This window comes from Ursus americanus, chromosome 20 (assembly GCF_024610735.1).
Source record: "Ursus americanus isolate L20-20 chromosome 20, mUrsAme1.1.p, whole genome shotgun sequence".
Lineage (NCBI taxonomy): Eukaryota > Metazoa > Chordata > Mammalia > Carnivora > Ursidae > Ursus > Ursus americanus.
In genome coordinates this window covers 35,827,023-35,849,356 of record NC_142146.1, presented here as the reverse complement: position 1 = coordinate 35,849,356, position 22,334 = coordinate 35,827,023, and the positions used below count along the sequence as shown (strand labels likewise).

General features: G+C 46.7%; 1 protein-coding gene across 1 annotated transcript; it reads left to right on the top strand.

The window, feature by feature from the left end:
• Positions 1–22,071, top strand: RBP2 (retinol binding protein 2). Its single transcript, XM_045791955.2, has 4 exons — positions 1–176; positions 11,336–11,514; positions 20,185–20,286; positions 21,846–22,071. Exons 1-4 carry the CDS (start codon positions 104–106, stop codon positions 21,894–21,896), a joined length of 405 nt encoding a protein of 134 aa, XP_045647911.1. The 5' UTR covers positions 1–103; the 3' UTR covers positions 21,897–22,071.
• Positions 22,072–22,334: the final 263 nt, after the last annotated feature.

Below are 22,334 nucleotides of genomic sequence, written 5' to 3'. Positions count from 1 at the left end.
CCTGGTCCACTACACTATAAAAGTAGCTCATTTTAACATGTTCTCCCTGCAGCCTGCTCCTTGACATTCAACACTCACCCACACTGAACTAGAGGCTATCACCATGACAAGGGACCAGAATGGAACCTGGGAGATGGAGAGTAATGACAACTTTGAAGGCTACATGAAGGCCCTAGGTAAGGAGGAGACCAGGGGTGAGGGAAGGAGGGGAACTTTGGGAGAACTGTGGTCCAGCCCTCCAGACAGTGCCACCATGGAGTTCAACAGATCTGTGTGCAAGCCTCGTTCCTTTTTTGCTAGCTATGTAATAATAGGAAAGTCATACAAATTCTCTGTGAAGCTCAGATTCCTCATCAGTAAGTTGGGAATAATAGTAAGTGAGATTATGTCTGAAATGTCCTTAGCATAATTCCTGGCATGGAGAAAAGACATGTGAATAGAGGGTACACACACACACACACACACACACACACACACACACAGGCATGCACACACGGAGTAAAACCAAACTTGACAGGATGGTGCAGTGGCTCTCTTGCCTTTGATCACCATCTCTTAGATCACCAGTTGGACCTGATATTATCCACGAATGGCCCCTGTATTGCACTTATGTCAGGCTTGTGGAGGGGAAGCAGACAAGGAGTGGTTAAAAAATTTCTCAGCTAGAGAATATCAGACCCACAGAAGGCTAGGAGTGGCTTTTGTCACACAGATCAAACAACTCACTGCTTTACCTGACTTTTGAACTGGACTCCAGGCCAAGTTCTTGATCAGCGTGTGTCCTGAGTTGATGCTCCTGTGGGATCTCTCATGGGGCTGACAGACGTCACGTGAAAGCTGAAGGAGGAGCTGATGTGTGGGCCAGCCGCCATGGGCCAGGCACTGGGCAGGGAGCTTTGGCTGCCTGGGCTTATTTTGTCCTGCAACATCCTCCTCATCCCTTTTTCCAGCTTTAGAGCTCTCCACGTAAGGAGCTCCTGGTGGGAATCTCCCCACTGCTGGGGCTGCCCTTGGGGTCAGAGGCCCAATAATTTGGATATGATGATGGGAAGTCTCATCAAGAATGGGAATTGTGGAATTTTCTGTGCAAGTAACTTCTAGCTTGATGAACATTTCCACCGTGTTCAGTGAACAAGGAGAGCTGGGACGTATTGCACAGCTTATAGAGATTGGAACTTTCTTCATGTACTCCAGGCATGTTTCCAACACAGAATTGCTTTATTTTTCCTCCTGGCTATCAGAGTTTTACCTCAAATCCTTGGGGGAGTAGAGAGAGGGACAAATCCTCCTACCAGAACCCCAGCCCTGCTGCGCTGAGTTTAGTGCCCAGAGTGGACCATAAAATGGAAGACTGCTTCTATACATGGGCAGATGGTCTGGAGCTTAGCTCAGAAGTATAATTCTGAACAAGATCATGTAGGTGAGGAAACCAAACCAGAAGGGCCAGCCCAGTTAAGGCTTGTTCTCTAACCTTGACCAATTTTTTAACCTTCCGGAACCAGTTTCTTCATCTGCCAGATAGGAATTTTCTGGTCTGGGTTTCCTTACAGCATGCTTGGAGAGGAGGCAGAAGCTGAAGGGCCTTGTATGACTCAGGCTCAGAAATCATACAGTATCACTTCCATTGTATTTTATTGGGTTGAAGGAGTCATGAGCCCACCCACATTCAAGAGAAAGGTACAGAGACCCCATCTTTCAATGAGAGGAGTGGCAAAGTCACATGGTATGAACAGCGTGTAGGATGAGAAGTACTGTTGCAGCCGTTTAAGTAAATGTAGTCTGTCACCCATGGGACAGTGGGTGATTCCATCCCTTAGGTCCATAGCAATAGAACAGGAACAAGATGTATGTGTGGGGTGTTGGAGGGTGTTACTGTACACAGGTCATTGAAGGCTTCCTAAGTGCCTGGTGGGGTTTTGAAGGATGGAAGGAATTGCTCCACACAGAAATGGAGTCAGGCATGACTGCAGGCATATGCAAAGGCCAAGCCAGTAAGAACGTGGTGTTGGGGGTGCCTGGGTGGCTCAGTTGGTTAAGCGACTGCTTTCGGCTCAGGTCGTGATCCTGGAGTCCCAGGATTGAGTCTACTTCTCCCTCTGATCCACCCCCCTCTAGAGCTCACTCTCTCTCTCTCTCAAATAAATAGATAAAATATTTTTTTAAAAAAAGAATGTGGTGTTGGACAGAGGGAACAGAACAAGTTGTATTGCCAGACAGTGAAGTGCAAGGAGGGGATGAAAGAAAGTCAGAAAGGTGACAGGTCAGGTCTTGAAGGTGGTGTGCCACCACTGTGGACTTCATCCTATAAGGAGAGGAAGTGTCTGCAGAGGAGAGAGAAGCCAGCAATGCTTGCTCTAAGAGCAAGGGGTGAATAGATCTGCAGGGACCATCATAGAAGTGAAGGGGCTGTTGTGATGGCCCTGGGAAGATGGTAAAAGCAGTGCCAAGAAGGAGGACAGGGTTAAGTCTGGAGTGGAAAATAGACTAGATTTGGTGCCTGGGTGGGGACAGGGCAGGGAAGGAGCCTAGAAAATGAAACACTGTCATGTAACTTTAATCAGTGAAGATGTGGACATATAATGGAAGGTGTGTGTCCTAAAACTGGTCAGTTAATGTTCAATGTAAACATTAAGATGTTCTTTAGTCCACAAACTGTAAATATTAGGGAAAATCCAATTCTTCTCTTAATTTGGAAAAGGAGGGGGGCATCTTCTATGAAAAACATCTTCTCATTTAAATGAACATGCACAGATTTAAAAGAGAAGAGGCCACTGCAAAAAGTCCTAGTGGGTCTCTGGAAAATTCTACCAGAAAGGAGGTAGGCTTAGAGGATGTAGTCAGCCAGCTCCCACCTGTGGGGTCTCTGCCTGGAAAGGTTTCCTGAATACCCACAATGGTCCAAATCCTGTCCTGACTGCTTAGGAGCCACAGTCCAGCTCCAGAGGTGGCATGTGCCATGAGAAGCATTATCAAGCCATGGTAAGCATCTTGCCAGAACTTCATATACATTATTTCATTTAACTTATTCAGTTTCAACAGATGCATTGAGCACCTATGACATGCCAAGAAATGTTCTAGGCACTGGCAACATGGTGGTCAACGACACGACAAGTTCCTTGCCCTCTTGGAGTGTACATGCTAGCGGCAGTGAGAGAAAGTAAATAGTTTAAGGTAGTGTACAGTAGGTAGGTAAGAAAATGAAAAGGACCTCTGGAGTGAAGAGCAATGGGTGGTCAGGGAAGGCTGTCTGAGGTGACAAGCGAGCCAAGGCTTGACTGTCGAGAAGTGGTGTCACAGGTACAGGAGACAGCAAATGCAAAAGTTGTGGGTGTGTTCAAGAAACACAAAGCCTGGTGTGTTGGGAAGTGGCAAACAAGGGGCAGGTGAGCCCTTATGATGGAAGACAATCTAGCTTATTTATATTCTTTAAGGATCACTACAGCTCAGTGCAGAGAATGAATCATTAGAAAGCAAGACTAGAAGCAGGGAAGCCCATCCTAGGAGGCTGCTGTGTTGTTCAGGCAAGAGGTGCTTGGGCTAGTAGTGCTCCCGGGCCTGGAGAAGAGAGGACGGGTTCAACATATATTTTGGAGATAAGGCCAACAGGGCTTGCAGAGGAATATGAAACCAGAGCATATGGAGGAAATGAAGATGGCCCCAGGCTTAGGGTTGAACAACTGGGAAGACAGTGATCCCGTAGGCTGAAATAGAGAAGCCATGAGGAGGAGTGAGTTTGGAGAGGGGTGCTGGGCGGGGCGGAATGCAAGAAGACTTCTGTTTTGCCTATTTTGACTTCAGATGCCCATTACACATCCAGGTAGAGTATTAAAATTGGCGTGTTGATACAAGATCTAGTGCTCAGGGTGTAGTCAGGGATTAAGATGGAAGGAATGCTTTCCATTTCACAGGATGAGGAATCTGAAGCCCAGAGAAGTGAAAGGACCTCCCTGGGGTCACCTGTGGCTGGGAAATAATATCGCACAGACAGGATCCCAGTCTGCCTGCTTCTCCCACCCAGGCTCTTTCCACAGCACTGTTCCAGGTGCAGGTACTAAGCATGGGGTTAGGGGAGAAGGAGCTTCATTCTGAGCAAGGTCTGTCGGGATGGTAGACAGTCAGGACCCTCAGAAACACTGCAAGAGTCACTCAGAGTCCCGGGGTGGAAATTAATTAGCAAATGAGGGAGAGGGAGAGAGAGAGAAAGAAAAAAATGTCTGATGATCCAAGGAGTTAGTTTGACAAAATTTGGATTTCTGCTAGTGCTTACAGGTCAAAGAAGTTATATACATTGCCAAAGTGTTTACTTGAACCACATGGTATCTGGTTGGACTTTTATTTATTTTTTTTTAAGATTTTATTTATTTATTTGTCAGAGAGAGAGAGCAAGCACAAGCAGGGGCAGCTGCAGGCAGAGGGAGAAGCAGGCTCCCCACTGAGCGGGGAGCCTGATGGGGGGCTCGATCCCAGGACCCTGGGATTATGACCTGAGCCGAAGGCAGATGCTTAACCAACTGAGCCACCCAGGCATCCCTGGTTGGACTTTTAAACAGGGAAAGGCCTTGGGGTGCCGTGGGTAGAAAAGCCCCCAGTGAAGATAAGTTCAGCCCCTTCCTCCCAGCTTGTATTGGCCTCACCTCCCCCTGCCCCCATCCCAATGATCAGCACTAGAGTATGAGTGGGGAGGCAAAATCATGCAGAGGGAGCAGGGGAGGCTCCCCAGGGTCTCCAGCCTGCCCCCACTGTCTAGGAAAGGTCTTAAACATATTTGGAGATGCCCGTGAGAGACAGGAGGAGGCAGGCGGGGGGCCAGTCCAATTTCTCTCTAAGTGTGTTATCTGGAGGAAAAGATGCGGAGAAGATTGCTCTTGCACTCTGCTTCTCGCGGTTGCCTAAGAGTGCTATCATCTGAGAATTAAGGAGTCCAGGTTTGAAGCCCATCAAAGCCGAGCTTGAAATGGGTCTCAGATTTCACATGATGAATATGTGTGCATCTCTCTCTTTAATTTACAAAGACTGCCTGCCCTTTTAGCCCGCAACTTTAGCTTTTCTCACAAGCATATTACAAAGCATTTTAATGGTGAGCAGTATACTCATATTTCAACTTTACGACTTACATTGTTCAAAATGCAGTTATGGAAAGTATGCTTTAATAAAGTCACTTCGGTGTTGTTGTTTTCTTCTGCGGTAGCTGCAAGCCACATATATTATTCAGAAATAGCTTGCCTTTGGACCTTTTCCTCTGAGATAGAAATTCATTTCACCTGGCTATAAATCAGGCTCGAAGATACCTTTAATCCAGAAAAGCAGATAAAACATATTTGATAACCCTGGTGTTAAAATACCATATCAGGAAAATAATTTTCTCTGCAAAGTACAAAGAGGAAGTGTTTTTGTAATCTGTGTGTGTGTTTGTGTGTGTGTGTGTGTATGTGTGTGTGTTCTACAGCCGCAGTTAAACCTTTCCTTTTGATTAGAAATATCACAAATTCGCCGACAGAACACTTGGCTCCCTTCCCTGGGGTGGAGCAGAGGTGACGTGATTAACTAGCCTTTGCAAATGCTAAAGGGTGGCCAAGACGCCGAACCATTTTTCAATCCAGAGAAGCAGCAATGCTTGATTCCATGTGCATAGAGCCCCTAATAAGATTCTCCCGGCGCTGGTCACAGAGATTGGCTGGGGGTGTTGTGCCAGGACAAACCAGTTCTCTCAGCAATAGGTATTTTTAGCTGTGATCTACCTTTCTAGGCAACCAGGGACAAGCAATAATTTTCATTAGGAGCCTTAGTTGTGAGTGATAAACAATTTATTTGTGGACAAGCTGTCAGGAGCTCTGTCCCAGCTGGGTAACTCTGAACCCACCACTTAAATTCTCTGCGCCTTGATTTCCACATCCTCTCTGAGGAACACTGCTGTTCTAAATTTTTCTGTAATCCTCAGTTCTCCCTTCGTTGCTTTACCTGGAGCCTTCCCCCTCGTTTCACCTGGTTAACACCTGGCCTGCGGTTTTCTTTCTCATCTCCTAACTACAGTTTCGGCACCGTGGTTTAAAACAGCATGGACCTCAGGAGTGGGGGCTAAAGTTACTTCTACCGACTGGTCAAACTTTGCAGCGAAGAAGCTGGTCCATGCAGAGAAATGTTTGGTCAGGCTGGATAAAATGCCCACGTGGCAGGGCAGGGCGACGCTGGTGAGGGAGTCCATCAGCCACCATTCTGACTGTTCCCGTGGAGTCCAGAGGCCTTGGAGATGCATCAGTATGAACCAAATATTTCACTCTGGCCTGAATGCCGATCTGGCCACTGTTTCACCTAAACAGAAAAGGCCAAGGGGGTGGAGGCCAATGTGCACAGAATGCCCACAAGCTTATTGGTACTTTGTAAAGCATTTTACATCATCGTAACTGAATCCTTACCTAAATAACACTCTGAGATGAGCATTCTTTCCTGATTTTACTGTGAGTAAGCTTAGGTTCAGAAAAGGAAAGTGACTTCCCTGAGGTCACATAGCTGGGAAATCTGGGGCAGGATTTATACCTGGATCTGACCCTCACTCTTATACCAGCAGTTCTAAACTTTAGCATGCAGAGAATCACTTGCAAGGCTTGTAAAAACAAGCAGGGCCCAACCCGCAGGTCTAGGGTGAGCCCCAGAATTTACATTTCTAAGAGGTTCCCAGGTACTGTGATGCTGCTGGTCCAGGGACCTCACTCTGAGAACCACTGTCCTAAACTATGGTGCCCATTAACCAATCCAGAAGTGTTTCTTGAGCACCTACCTGTGCCCAACCCTGGAGACACAGAGCAAGGTCCTAGAGGTAAGACTTTGGAGGAAAGAATCACCCCCATGGAAAAGTCAAAGGACACTATCTGTGTGTCTCCTGGGGGTAAAGCTGTGTGGTCTGAAGAGCAGGTGAGGAAAGAGCAGAATCATCTGGAGAAGGCAAGGTTGGGGCTGGGTCTTGTGAGACTTGGAGAGCTGGGAGGAGAGCAGCAGGGATTTAGGGGGCGAACCCACAGGGCATATCTGGGAAAATGCAAAGGACGTGGAGCACTGCAGCCTGTGAGCGCAAGGGGCTTCATAGTGATGATTACGATGATGGCAGCCGCCACCATTGATGGGGCCGTTACCACAAGCCACTGGGCAGAATTTAAGCCTCAAAGCAACCTGGTGCGGTTCATAATAGCTCCAGTTATGGCCACTGTGCTCTGCTGGACTCTAGGGTTCAGCCGTGGGACTGAAGCTGGACACACAGGTGTCACCTGACTCGCTAGACTGTGTTTCTGGGGCAGAAAGAGAGAAACAGGAGTTGGAGTGTGCCATGTTAGCCCTCTGCCTGCCACAAGCATGTGTTTATACTGACTAGATCTGGAAGACTCTTCAGTGGCTTTTAGCAATTTTAAGGCAGGATTAATTTCTAAGACAGAAATACTTGACCAGTTGGTCCTATTTAGTCTTTTCCCTTCCAAACAGGTCAGCAGTTGCCTCGAAGGGAGAAAATGAAACAGGAGATAGTTCCACAATTGCAGGGCCCAGGTGGCTGAGAGAAAGCTGGAGAGTTTTGTCAGCCCTTTCTGTATCATGTTCTATGGAACACCGGACCAGCTGGGTGGCATGTCCCACCACAGGGCGGGTCTATGGCCGCACAAGACTGGGAGAGTCCATACCCTGCATCCCCACGGTTGGGGTTGCCAAGCATCTTTCCTAGATTGAAGGCTCTGAAGTTCTTCAGTGTAGAAACCTGCTTCTCTTGGTTTTACCTCCTTGTTTCCTAAACATAATTGATCATGAACCACAGTTTTGGGACCTGTGAAGCTGAGCGCCATGGCAGATGCAGTGGGGACCCCGGGCTCTGTGAATGCTGGCCTAGAATGTTCACAGCACAAAGGGCAGCAGAGAGAGCTTTCATCTGATTCCACGTCCGGTGGCCTCATTGCAGGCTGTGTGGCTTGGATGTCCCCGGGTACAGTTCCCTGAGCCACGGAGCAGAAGCTAAAGGAGCTATCAGAAAAAGGCCAGGCTTAGAGTGTGACTGACCGAGCTCAGACTTCACAGAGAGCCCTGAGCCCAGAAAACAACTGCGGTGTGGTGAAAAGGGTACATTCGAGCTCCGGGAAACGTAAACTGCCCCAAACAGGGATGTGTCCTCCGGCTGGATCCAGAAGTCCCTGTGGCTCCAGGGGAGCTGTAAAGAAGAGTCGCTCAGAAGTTACTGGTGTTTGGGCAACCACAGAAAGTGCACAGACTCGGGGGGGTGGGGTCTGACCTTCTGACAAGACGGGCTGGCCCAGGGCTTGTGGAGCACGTGCTGGCCCCGGAGACAGGCCATTCTGGGTTCAAATTCCACCTCGATCGCTTCCTCGTTATTACAACCCAGAGAAAGTGCCACAGCTTCTCTGAGCCAGTTTCCTCATTGGTAAAATGGAGATAATATAATACTTATCTCATGGGTTTGTTGGGTGAGGTTTCCCAAGGGTGGTTCCACCCTGGGGCACCATTCCTGGTTGGTTCCAAGGCATGTCTTAATTACCACCCCAAATATTACCAAGGGTCCACACAGAGTAGCCCCCAGATCATTTGACCTCAAATTCAGTTCCTATGTTCCCCATAAGATTAATTCTCTCTCCTACTTTTCTGGATTTCATCTTGATTCCCAAGCTCAAAACTACTGTTTTCTCCTCCCAACCTGACCCCTCCACACATATCCATCCAATTATCAAACCCTGTGATTGCTTTTCCAGCTGTGCATGCTTAGACAAGTCACTTAACCTCTCTGGGTCTCTGTGTCATCACCTATGGCTGGAGGAGTAGGTGCTTAAGTCATGGCTTTCAAATTTCTTAAACCATAGAAGTCTCTCCAAACAGCCTGTTATGAGGAAATTCAAGATCAAAAACCACCCAGAGATTCCGGGTCTAGGGTAAGACCCAGAACTCTGTAGTTTTTCCATCTTCCCACCTGATCCTGTTGGGCAGCCAGCTTTGGGTCCCATTGGTGAATTCTTAGACACAACAGGTTCTCAACCAAGAGTCATGAATGATATTTGAGCAAGGCCCTAGCATTCATGCACTAGCTCATGCCAACTTGAACCTGTTTTTCTTTTCAACTTAGGATACAAGTATGTAATCCTTTTACCTTCTGCACTGCCTGATGTTACTTGAAATTATTCCCTTTATGATAAATGCTGACTATACAATTTCACGTCCAAAAGCCCAGCCAGGGCCCTTCCCCATGCAGATGTGATACTCTTGTGGGTTCCCAGCTGTGGTCAAACTGCTGGCCCACATTGAGGTCCAACCAGCCAGCTTCAGTCTCTTCTTGGTCCTTTAGGAGGAGAAGAGAGATAGTAACTAAAGAAATCCAGAAGGAGATGAGTCAGAAAGGAATGAGAAGAGAGGATGAGGGACGTGATGCTTGGCTACCATGGAAGGGCAGCAGAAAGGGTGGGGGTAGGCCAGCAGAGGTGTTAATTCTCCATATTGTCAGGAGCTTCCTAAACTGTTGGTGACTGCTAGTCTTCCTCATGGGCACAATAGTATTTATCCCCCACCAGAAAGCACACAGTGTGAAGTTTAATTACTGACTGACCATAGAGATGGGTCTGGGATTCTCAGAGCAAGAATACTCAATGAATCCAAATTGTTCTTACTCTTGAGGTCATTATTATCCTTCGGTTATGATAAAAACCAATGTCAGTATTTTTAAAAACTTCCAGCTGGAATTTCTGGGAAAAAAAAAGTTAGATTTAGATTGGCATCCAAAATATCTGGAGAATTCACAGACATAAAGGGGATCCAATATGATTTTGGCTAGATACCAAGAGCTTAATGATGTTTATAGCAAGTTCCAGAATGATCCTCTGTTTCTAAATCTATTCCACAGGGCAGTGACATTTTGGCTTGGGTGACATTTTATACACAACCAGAGGTTAGCAAGAAGTTTGGCTCCATACCTAGCTTCGTACTGTAAAATTGAAAGCTTGGTAAATGAAACACCCCACTGAAGGGCACACCCTTTTGCTTATATAATAGTCTCTGAGAAATGAATACGTTTTCCATTAAAATACTTCCTAATAATTTCCTTCCTATTTGAAAATAAAGATATAGTTAAAGATAACTGGAAGGCTCTCTGGTGAAACTTAATTTTCAAACATCCATTGCCATTTGTCTCAATCAAAAATATATGTGAAATCAAATACTGCTGATGTATCAATTGTCAATCTGTCACAGCAATACTGCTCAAAGTGTGATCAGTGACCGATAATATGAACATCACCATGGAGTTTATTAGAAATGCAAACTCATGGCTTCCCTGTGAACTACAGAGGCAGAATCTATGGGACCTGGGTCCAGGGATCTCTTTGTAGGAATTCTCTTGGAAACTCTAATACATACTGAACTTTAAAAAGAACTGCCTATTGTTGGTCAACATTTTGCAACATATATGTGTATCAAATCATCATATCTACCACTGAAAGTGATGCAATGTTATTTGTTAATTGTATCTTAGTAAAGCTGGGGATAAAAACAACTGCTATAGAATTTGATGGAAAAAATCAACAAAGAAAAGATGTAAATGGAATAAATGTGGCAAAATCTTGATAATGGTTGAATCTGGCTAATGGATGTGTGGAGTTCCTTGTACTCTCCTTTCTACTTTGGTTTGTTTTAAACTTTTCACAATAATCTGCACAAGTATTTATTAAATGTCTAGAATACGCTTAAAGTTATCCTGGGGGCCCATGACTGAGGCAGAACAGCCTACCTAAGTACACCCCCAATCTGCTTTAAAAATGGAGGTGCATATGTATCCTAACCTGCCATGGACATTAACAAGAGGCCCATTTTTACCCATGATCTAGACTGATTATTTTTAAGTGGTCTTCTTCCTTTTAAACCGTGAAATCTTTCATTCAGCAAACTCCTAGGAGGAAATCCAATTATGTTAAATAGAATGGAACTTCTATGGGGGAGGGGTGTGTGTGTGTGCATGTACCTGCATGTGCATGTGTGTGCGCGTACCTGCATGTGCATGTGTGTGCGTATGTGTATGAATGCACGTGCCTACTGGGAGTTGCAGCTCAGGGGTGAGCCCTGCCTGTTACCTCCCCCTTCCATCAGAGCTCCTGAGGAGGCGCCAAAAGACCCTAGGTTTCCAGACAATCGATTGACTGAGATGCCCAAACTGGCCATGTGTAAGACAGCTCTTGTTCCCCATTTGAGCAAAGAAATGTGGGCTGCCCGTGGTCTGTGTCTCTAGTCCTTAATGTTTGGCCTTGTTAAAGAAATGAATGAGTCTGGCTGAGCACATCATAACCTCCACGACTTTCTTTGCCAACAGATATTGATTTTGCCACCCGCAAGATCGCAGTACGTCTGACTCAGACGAAGATCATTGATCAAGACGGCGATAACTTCAAGACGAAAACTAACAGCACATTCCGCAACTATGATCTGGATTTCACTGTTGGAGTGGAGTTTGAGGAGTGCACAAAGGGCCTGGACAACCGGAATGTTAAGGTGAGGACCTGGCCTGGCAGTTTCTACTCATATATTCTGTGTGCAGAAGCCGGCCATCTGGCTTTGCAATGAAATATGACAGAAACAACCAGGGAGGGATCAGCAGAGGAGACCAGAGTGACTTGATGCTGGCATTAAGAAAGTATTGGAGGCTCAGCAGGAAGAAGCAAGCTGGCTTCTACACTAAGCTTATAAGCAAAGGAGAGATGGAAGATTGCCCACCTCTCCAGGACCTGGGGTAGGAGGCCAGCACTATGCTGACGTGGGCCTGGAGGGCAAGGGCAATACCGTAGGGAGTGAGAGTGATTTCGCGAGCTGGGTAGCACAGCTCTTCATCTCAGGGTCAGCTGTACTCAGCACCAGCCAAGCATTGCCATGGAGCATGGGGGCCTTGTGTTGCTAGGTTACTTTTTTCTTTTCAAGAGATGTTGAGAATTCGCATGTTTTAATATGAAATACGTCAATTTTGGATGATCCCAACTGATTTAACTTTTTAAAAGAAAAATGCAATGCTAATCAAAAAAAGTCAGTGGACTAAAGAAGTCAAGGTTTTCCCAGTGCTAGTCACTTAGAGAAATCTCTGGCACATTGATGGCTTCTGTCCCAGCATCACCTTAATTCACAGGACATAATCGAGGAAATCCTCCATACATCAGAAGGCCCGGCTTCTTGAACTGCTCGGATATAGGTAGGACCCTGAAAGTGAGCAGACAGCTCTGAGTGCACGAGTGGGTAGTTATCTCAAGGCCTGAGAACTTGACTCTGCAGAAGAAGCAGGCCCTTGCCCAGAGGAGCTGTTCGTAAATAAGGCAGAGAATGACAGCAGCAGGGAGAAGTGGGGTTGGGGGCAGGGGGCAGGGGGAGGCAGGGTAACAGCTGGTCTCCCTCGCCTTTTGCATTACCATGTCGTATCACAGCCCAGTGTCCAATCGCTGCAGTGCTCACGCTCACACTCAGTGCACCTGTCTTTGGTTATCCAAATCCAATTACCCCTGGACAGTCCCTGCGAACAGGAATGGGGAGAAATGCAATCTCAATCATATTTAAGGATTCCCCCATTCCAATTTTTTTTAAAAGATTTTATTTATTTATTTATTTACTTATTTATTTATTTGAGAATGCGTGAGAGAGAGAGAGTGCGCGCACGCGCACCTGCATGAATGGGGGAGGGGTGGAGGAAGAGGGAGAAACAGGCTCCCTGCTGAGCAGGAGCCTGACTCGGGCTGGATCCCAGGACCCTGGGATCAGGACCTGAACCAAAAGAAGACACTTAACTGACTGGGCCACCCAGGCAACCCCCCCCCCAATTCCAATCTTAGCACCATGCAAGAACCTCATGGATTACACAGTCCAGGAAATTTGGAAGGACTTCCAGTTTGTCATTTAGCATGGTTGCCACTGACCACTCACTGTCCAGGCCCACGAGCTTATACAAGGGTTGGCAGCCTGCATATTTATAGCACCCACTCCCTTCATGCCCGTGCAGCCACCAGGACCTCTGCCCTGGCTCTCAAAGTGAGGGAGTGCTGAGTATCCTATCCCCAGGTGTCTGTGCCCTCACCCCAGCAGTGGGCCAGCCCCTCAGAGTGCCACAAGGAAGCTCAATCCTCCATCCTGCCTTTTCCCTTTCACCATGAACCCCACTCTCTCCAGAGTCCCGCTCTTCTCTGGTGCTTCCAGGAGCTCTTCCAAAGTCAGAGGTCTCAACTCTCCCCCAAAGCAAGGGACATGAGCTCTGGCTGCTCTCCTGGGGTGGGGGGAAAAGCTGTCATCGTTCTTTGGCGATGACTCTAAAGCCAAGAGAGCAGGACGCATTTTATTTATCCATCAAGTTGTCCTGCAGCATTGATAATCTCAGCCATCAAGTCAAGGTTGAATTATATTTAGTGCTCCTTGCTAAAGAAAAGTGGGAAATGAAAAGCACTTTGGAAATGCTTCCATCAGAGCGGTCTTGGCATAAGAGCCAAAGCCTCCGGGCTCTGGAACAGCCCGTTGTAGAATCCCCTCCCTGAGGGGTTGATGGATCGACAAGGCTTCTCTGAACTGTGTGGCTGGAAGGCCAATTCCTCAGACACCGGAACGGATGGGAAATTTGTCTCTGAATTTTTGCATCACTCTGCTGTTCTAGCCTAATCTGTTCACAATGATTCATTTTCCTTCGCCTTTTCATTCTGGATGTGGGCTGTGGAAAAGCAGGCCTGTTCTCTCTGACTTCTTCTTTCATCACCTTTGATAGTAGAGAACTCACTCTTCCTAAAATAAGTTACATCCTTTCAGCCCTGACCGTTAGAGGGTTCTGCCTCTCAACACCGACTGTTGTGCTCCTTCGCCTTCTGTCCCCCGCACCCTGGAGCCCCATCCTCTTCCCAGCCTTAGTCCTGCAGGGAGAGAATCCCGCTTCCCACTTCTTATCTCTGCTTTGCCCACAACAAGAAGTTGGGGCTTACACACACACACACACACACACACACACACACGCACAGGCAACTGGTGGGGTCTGAGAAGTCCCCAGGACAGAATTTGCCCAGTCTCCAGCAAAAGGCTGTTCCCATGAGAACCACAACACAGAGCAGATGCCTCGGGACTACCTGCTTTCTGTAATCTGACTGGAACCCTTCAGCTGGAAAGGGACCACAGGGAGCAAGTGAGTCTCTCTCTCTGATTAATTTCTGAGGCCCGCATGTGGCAGCATGCCTGAGGGCGCACAAACCTGTGTGTCCGTGTGCACCTGCACACACGTGCACGTGTGTGTCTGTGCCCACACGTGTGTGCATGTGTATGTGTGTGTGTGTGTGTCTATATCTGAATGTGTGCACATGCATCTGTGTGTGTGTGTGTGCACGTGTTTCTGTGATATTCATGCTCTTATTCTCCAGGGCTCTACTTCTCAACTCCTCTGTCGCCCTCACGAACCCCTCTGAGAACCTCCCCATTCAGCAGCGTGGGGGAGAGATGTGTGTGGGGTGGGGCTGTAGCAGAGGCACAATAGGGCCCGAATGTGCCCGGATCCATGCCATCCCAGAGCAGGAGCAGTGACACCACTTGAACTGTGGGGTCAACTCTTTAAGAGACCCAGAGACCCCCTTCTTCCTTCCTGCGGGTCATACATATTCTTCACTTTCTATGCTGAATTGTTTCTAAGAGGATTTAAAGCCCTTTTCAAAAATACACAAGCTACACAGAATAAAATTAAAAAGAAATAACGGATCCTCATGTAATGGAATAGCATGCAGGCGTAGAAAGGAGCGCACACTGATATATACCGCCGCCCGCATGAACTCAGGACGTATCCTGCTAAGCGAGAGCAGTCAGCCACAGAGGCCACATATCGTAGGACTTATATGAAATGCCCAGAATAGGCAAATCCCTAGGGGCGCCTGGGTGGCTCAGTCAGTTATGTGTCTGCCGTCGGCTCAGGTCATGATCCAAGGGTCCTGAGATCGAGCCCCGCATCAGGCTCTTTGTTCAGTGGAGAGCCTGCTTCTCCTTCTCCTCCCCGCTCGTTCTCTCTCTCACTATCTCTGTCGCTATCTCTGTCTCTCTCTCTCAAATAAAAAAATAAAATCTTTTTTGAAAAGTCAGGCAAATCCCTAGAGACAGAAAGTGGTTGCCTGGGGCAGAGGGAATGGGGAGTGACCACTGGCTGATGCAGGGTTTCTTTGGGGACCCATGAAAATGTTCTGGATTTAGAAAGTGGTGAGGATTTTACAACTTTGTGAATATACTAAAAATGACTGAATTGTACTTTAAAAAGGTAAATTTTATTGTATGTAAGTTGTATCAATTAGAAACAATAAGTAATTGGGGTGGACAATTGAGGCAGGGGAAAGCAGACACAGATGATGGCAGTTAGAACAAGTGGTGCCACTGTGGTGTCCATGGGAGCCCGGGGCAGCAGCTTCTTCGGGAGGCCCCCGCTTGGGATTGCCGGAGGGGATGGTGGGCGCTGCCGAAATGGCTCTGGCACAAGGGCAGCTGTGCTGGGAGAATTTAAACACGTTCATGGTGCCCTTCAATGCGCTTTATTTAAAGAGCTGTTATTTTCCTTTAAAAAAAAAAAAAAAAACTCTTAGGGGACTGATTCGAATTTACAGAAAAGTTGCATGAAAATAGCAAAGAACATCCATATACTCTTTGCTGAGAGCTACCTACGGTCAATATTTTCCCCATTTGCTTAATCTTTTGTACGTGCTCTCTCGCTATTATATACATATTTTTTCTGAGCAATCTGATGTGTTACCTCTAAGTAATGCAGCGTTTCCTATGAATTAGAATAGTCTCTCATATAATCCCAGTATAGTTATCCACTTCTGCAAATTTAGTGCTCCTTTAGTACCTTATCTAATTTCCCATCCAGGGCTGTTTTTAATGATTTTCACTGTGGACACTGAGAGAGGGAAACTGCAGCGTGGGCCCAGCTTCCTTCTTTAATTCAGTGCAAGTGTGTCTTCTTTATCCTCTGGCTCAGAAGCAATGGTTTTCCTCACTTGTCTCCATCTCCTCAGCCTCAAGATCTTTGAAGGCAATTGAGCCTCTTTCAAAACGTCCTCTGATGCAGGGATGAGGGACGCCAACTGAAAGGAAATTGAATGGTGGAATTTCAGTTCATTTCTCTTCTTACTGTCTGCTTTATGTAGGAGTAAGGCTGTAATATTGTAGAATTACCGTAATTCATTGGCAGCCAATTACTTAGGGTCAGAATAACTTTTAATCTTGCTGCTTACTAAGATTTATTAAAAGAAAATATTAGGACAGGCCCTCGTGCACCAACGTTTTTCTTTTTTGTTCCTTCTACAAATTTGCCACACCCCCACTACATGAGACGCCTGGGTCAGGAGCTATGGGTAAAGTAATGAATTAGAGCCCTTTCTGCTCTGAAAGATCTCACCGTCTCATGAGAAAGCAGACAGGTAGATGGAAAGTTAGCATCCAGTGTCCATAATGATGGTCATGTGTGCACTCCAGGGGACCACAGAAATCAAGGCAAGAAGGCGGGCTGGCTGAGTCGTCAGGAATCATCATCAACAAAGAATACATACGATCATTTATTCTCTCACGTGGATTTATTTATTTATTTTATATATATATATATTTTTTTTAATGATTTTTTATTATATTATGTTAGTCACCATACAGTACATCCCTAGTTTTTGATGTAAAGTTCCATCATTCATTACTTGCGTATAACACCCAGTGCACCATGCAATACGTGCCCTCCTTACTACCCATCACCAGCGTATCCCATTCCCCCACCCCCCTCCCCTCTGAAGCCCTCAGTTTGTTTCCCAGAGTCCATAGTCTCTCATGGTTCATTCCCTTCTCTTTACCCCCCCTTTCTTCTTCCCTTTCTTCTCCTACAGATCTTCCTCCTCCTTATGTTCCATAAATGAGTGAAACCATATGATAATTGTCCTTCTCTGCTTAACTTATTTCACTTAGCATTATCTCCTCCAATCCCGTTCATGTTACAGCAAATGTTGAGAAATAGTTCTTTTTGATGGCTCAGTAATATTCCATTGTATATATGGACCACATCTTCTTAATCCAGTCAATTGCACTACTGGGTATTTACCCCAAAGATACAGACGTAGTGAAGAGAAGGGCCTTATGCACCCCAATGTTCATAGCAGCATTGTCCACAATAGCTAAATCGTGGAAGGAGCCGAGATGCCTTTCAACAGATGACTAGATTAAGAAGATGTGGTCCCACATGAATTTACCTCACGATTCCGTTTCAACAAAATAACTCAATCACAGAGTCATTCAACATTGCTCACCAAGCACCTTCTCTGCTGAGTCTGGGATTGCAGAAATGAACAGCCGACATGGCCTCTTCTTTCATGGAGCTTCTTGTCTATTGGGAGAGATAGACACTAGTTCAGTCAACATGTATTAGGTGTCCATGAGGTGTAAGGCAATGTGGGCGGGGGTAGGGGGTTAGAAGACACAGTCCTTGCCCAATAAGAAGACGTGATCCTTTCTCATCCTTTTGGGAGGGAATTGAGTCCCAAAACCAATGATGGGCAACGACAAATGAGTATTCCTTTCTCATCTATTTGGGAGGGAATTCTGGAATATTCTAGCTCTCCTTGTTCTTCCCTCGCAGAAGAACAAGGAGAGCAATCTGTAAATTAAGCTTCTTAAAGACCTTCAAAGATGTGAGGCTTCAGATGGCCTCAAAGAAGCAGGAGACCTATTTTCTTTAGAAAACATGTAGAATTTTATTGTTAAATTAATTTAGGGAATATTACATGCAGATGGTTTAAGAAAATTTAAATAGTAAAAAGTGAAATTTCCTTCCCATTCTGGCCCCCCAACCTCTCAGTTCCTTCCTCAGCGACGATCACCATTAAGGGCTCTTTTACTTCCTTGCAGAGAATATGTGCAAACATATGCGTGCATACACATTCCCCCCTTGTTTTATGCATATGGCCATGCTCCTTGCTTTTTTAACTTCACTATACACTATGGAGACTGCTCTCCTCCATAGGTATAGAACTGCCTCCTTCTTTCAAGGGCTGCATAGCATGGATGAACCACACGTTTTTTGTTTTGTTTTGTTTTTTTTTTTTTTAAGATTGTTATTTATTTGACAGAGACACAGCTAGAGAGGGAACACAAGCAGGGGGAGTGGGAGAAGGAGAAGCAGGCTTCCCGTGGAGCAGGGAGCCCAATGTGGGGCTCAATCCCAGGACCCTGGGATCATGACCTGAGCCAAAGGCAGACGCTTAATGACTGAGCCACCCAGGTGCCCTGATTGAGCCACCCAGGCACCCCATGAACCACACATATTTAAGTAGCCTCCTGTTGACGGAATTTATGAGGCTTCTAGTCGTTTGCCGTAACAAACAACACCGTGATGTGTTGAGGAGTAAAATGAGGATGGATAAATTGGTCAAGGTCAAATATTATTTTAGAAATAGGTAGACTTAACAATCTGTAGAAAACAAATTTGTCCCAAAAAATAGACCCGAATGTGCAAGGACAGTGAATAAGGAAACACAGGTCAGTTTGTCGCCAACTACGTTGGCAAGATAGAAAAGCAAACGTCTGGTCCTTAGCATAATATTGTTCACAGAGACATAATACAATTTGCATATGCTTGGGAGAAAACCAGCTGGCATCGGGGTCATCCCTGAGAAAGGACAGGAGCAACACAAAACCACTGTCTGGATGGGAGTGACGTCATCCTTCAGGAGGTGCATGTGCGGTCCTCACCTGGGCTCAGAGGCGGGCAGCCCTGGAGAACCATCTAGGGATAGTACAAACGGTCCCGAGGCGGGGGCTAGGAGAAATAAAAGGAGAAAGAGAAGCCAGAGGAGTTGGGGGGGGGGTATGAGCTGTAAGTATGTGCACAGGAATTTGAGCCTCTTGGGGTTCAGTAGGTTTATGGCTTCTTCAACTTGCCGGTCAGCTCAGCCCGGCTGTCCTGCACGAGCTCTGCAGCGCTGCTGCCGCCCCCGTGTTACGAGCCGGTCCGCACTGCTGTCCAGAGGAAGCCCAGGACCAGGAGAAGGGCCACCCTCCTGCTTCTGGATGATGAGGACAGCCCTGGAACCACCTGTTGTGGGCCCCTGCTAGTCAGGTAGCTTCTCTGCCTGCACTATTGCCCTACGACAGGCCATCCTCACCGTGTGATTCCTGGAGGGAAAATTCCCAGACGCAGAATTTCTAGGTCAAAGGGTATACACAATGTTATATTTCAAGAGGTAATATAAAATTGCCCTGCAAAAGGATTCATACCAATTTATATACCCACTAGCCATTTATGGAGGTGCCTGCTTCTCCACACTTCCTCTCAGTGTGTTATCAGACTCTTTGATCTTTGACCGTGTGATGAATTGTATCTGAAAAACAGCCTTAATTTGCATTTCTCCTATTATGAGCAAGGTTGAATATCTTTTCTTATGTTTAAAAGCCATCTGCTGGGTTTTAGGGTTTTTTTTTTTCCCTCAGAAGCTGTTGGCTGTGTCCTTTTTAAAATTTCCTATTGGGTTAATGATCTTTCTCTTATTGATTTACAGGAGCCCTTTACATATAAGAAAGTCAGGTCTTTGATATGTGTTGCAATTATGTTTCCCAGTTTGTTCTTCATCTGTTGACATTATACTATTTTGCCCTTCCAGAAATTTTACATCATTTATAGTCAAATGCACCATCTTTTCCCCCACTGATTTGGAATCCTGTCTTCACCATATGGTAAAATGGGAGAGAAGAATTCTTTTTTTTTTTTTTTTTAAGATTTATTTACTTATTTGAGAGAGAGAGAGGGCGTGAGCGAGTACAGGGGCAGAGGGAGAGGAAGAGAGAGAACCTCAAGCAGACTCCCCGATCAGCATGGAGCCTGAACCAGGGCTTGAGATCATGACCCCCAAGATCATGACCCGAGCCAAAATCAAGAGTCGGACGCCTAACCAACTGAGCCATGCAGGCGCCTCTAGGATTCTTTAAAAGAGAACAGAACCAGCCACAATAAGCCGGTTTGGCGGGAATGGAGGGTATATGTAGAAAGTGAGTCTGGCCGATCTCGGCTCAGCAGAGGCTGAGGGCTCTGCCCTGTGGGCAAGCAGGAGCCTGACAATGGCCGCAGGCACCACACCTGTGGGCTTAGGTTTGTTCCATCCCAATCAAGACCATACATCTGATTTGCCTGGGAACCTGTCATTGCAGACGCTGATCACCTGGGAAGGTGATGTCCTTGTGTGCGTGCAGAAGGGGGAGAAGGAGAACCGTGGCTGGAGGCAGTGGGTTGAGGGGGACAAGCTGCACCTGGTAAGTCCCGGGGTCTGCCCAGTCCCCTTCCGCGGTGCTTACACAGACTGCAGGTTCACCTCGCCAGGTGCCTTGACAAGAAAAATGGCCCTGCACTCGTCCCCTGAGCGCCAGCCAAATGCGTGTGGTCATATAGTCAGAAAGCCATTCCTGTCTGGCTCAGGGGACTCCAAGAAGAAATCTATATGGCTGTCTCTGTGAACGGCTGCAATTAAAATGAGAGTTCAAAATGCTGAGTTAGGAAGCCGAGATCCAAGGCGTAATGCAGGGAATCCGTTAAAGACCAGCTGAAGAGAAATGTGAGGCACAGAACAAAGATGCCCTGGAGGAAGGTGGCTCCAGGCCTCCTCACCATGATGTGAGCCGGGAAGAAGAGGGGCGGGAGTGGGACGGATAGGGACAGGGGGGCTTGGGAACCACCTTGTGGACCACAAGCATTGCCTCTCATCATCAGGTATGTCCACCTAAACCTGAAATATTTTAAGTTAACTTGGTACAGTAGGAACAATGGCTGATCTCCTGAAATAAATGTTATGTGTCTAGGTAGCTGAATTTTTCAGTCTTCAATCTTCAAGGCAATTTATGTGTCCAGCATTCAAATAGTGAGGAATCTTTCACTCCTTCATGCATTCAGTCACTCGTTTGTTAAATGGCTTTTCACTCATTCAGTCATTCCTTCACCTGCGGAGTCAGGCAGCTACTTGGCCCCAGTGTCAGTATGCAGGTCACCGCGGTGCCCTCCAGAGCCAGGCTTCCTCACCTGAGATCTTTATTTTGGAAGCAGTGTCAACTGGTGATAAATGGGAAGCATCTAGCGTGTTTTCCATTGACGGTTTTCCCTACCTGCTCTGGTTTGGATGATGGATTTTTTTAATTGTAGTACAATCCCCAGTGGTCCCTGTGGCTAAGACAATGGATTCATTGTCAACTGCAATGATTTCGTGGCCGTCCCCACTCTCATATTTCTCTCTCCTCCCTCAAGGAGTCATGAGGCGTGGATAAGGCCTGGGGGCTCCCTCTGTCTGGATGAAAAGCAGTATCTTTTCTGCATTGGCAGGCCTGGGGGGAGCCCTTCTGCTGCCCACGCCCTGTTGCCCTGTCATTGCCTGGGATGCCACCAACCAACATTCTAATCACCTGAGTCCAGAAAGCCTGCAGCACGGAGTGACAGCCCACCAGCCTGCAGATTCCCAGGCCCTTGCCTTCCAAATGCTTCTCCCCATTAGATCCTTTCCTTCTTCATGGCTTCACTGCCTTTTATAAATTAGGAGATGTTGCTTTAATCATGGGAGTAGGAAAAATCCCGCCCAAGAGGGTAATTTCTTTGCATTTTTCATTTTTATAGTTGTTCAAGCTCAATTCAAGTGTCACAATCAAATTACTGCTACCTGCAGGGCATGCCAGCTGATTGGGTCCATGAGATGCACTTGGCCCAGAATGACTGAGTGTCCTCTGTATTCCAGCTTCCCCATGCTCACGCCTACTCACAGACACCAAGGCCTGGGGGGGCAGAGGAAGGCCTGGCCTGCGAGTCACTCACCCACTTTCTGACCTTGCAGAAGCTGACCTGTGGTGACCAGGTGTGCTATCAGGTGTTCAAGAAGAAGTAATGGCCACAAGGAGGCTGCTGAGCCGTGCTCCACACTCCCCACCAAGGGTTCTCTCCGGGCTTTGGGAAGCAGCCGAGGGGACCCTCCCACTCCTGACAAGCCCATTAAGACATCTGGATGGATTTTAAATAGAAAAAGTGTGTTCAGTTGACAGACATATTCTTCCTTCTTTGAAACCTAGCATTAAATGAAAAAACAAAAATCATTCCCATACTTTGAAACCCTTTATATCTCTCTCCCTTTATCTCTAGGACTCTCAGTTTTATCCACAGGCAACAGTGGTGATTGCCTGCATGGTCGTTCTCTGGGAGGCTTTCGTTGTGGTGGTTGTTGTTTATTTTTTGGTCCGGTTTTGTTTGTTTTCTGTTAATTCATTTTGGGGGGGGGATTGCTTTACCTGGAAACATTTTCTAGCTAAGACAGCATTCCCTGCTCATT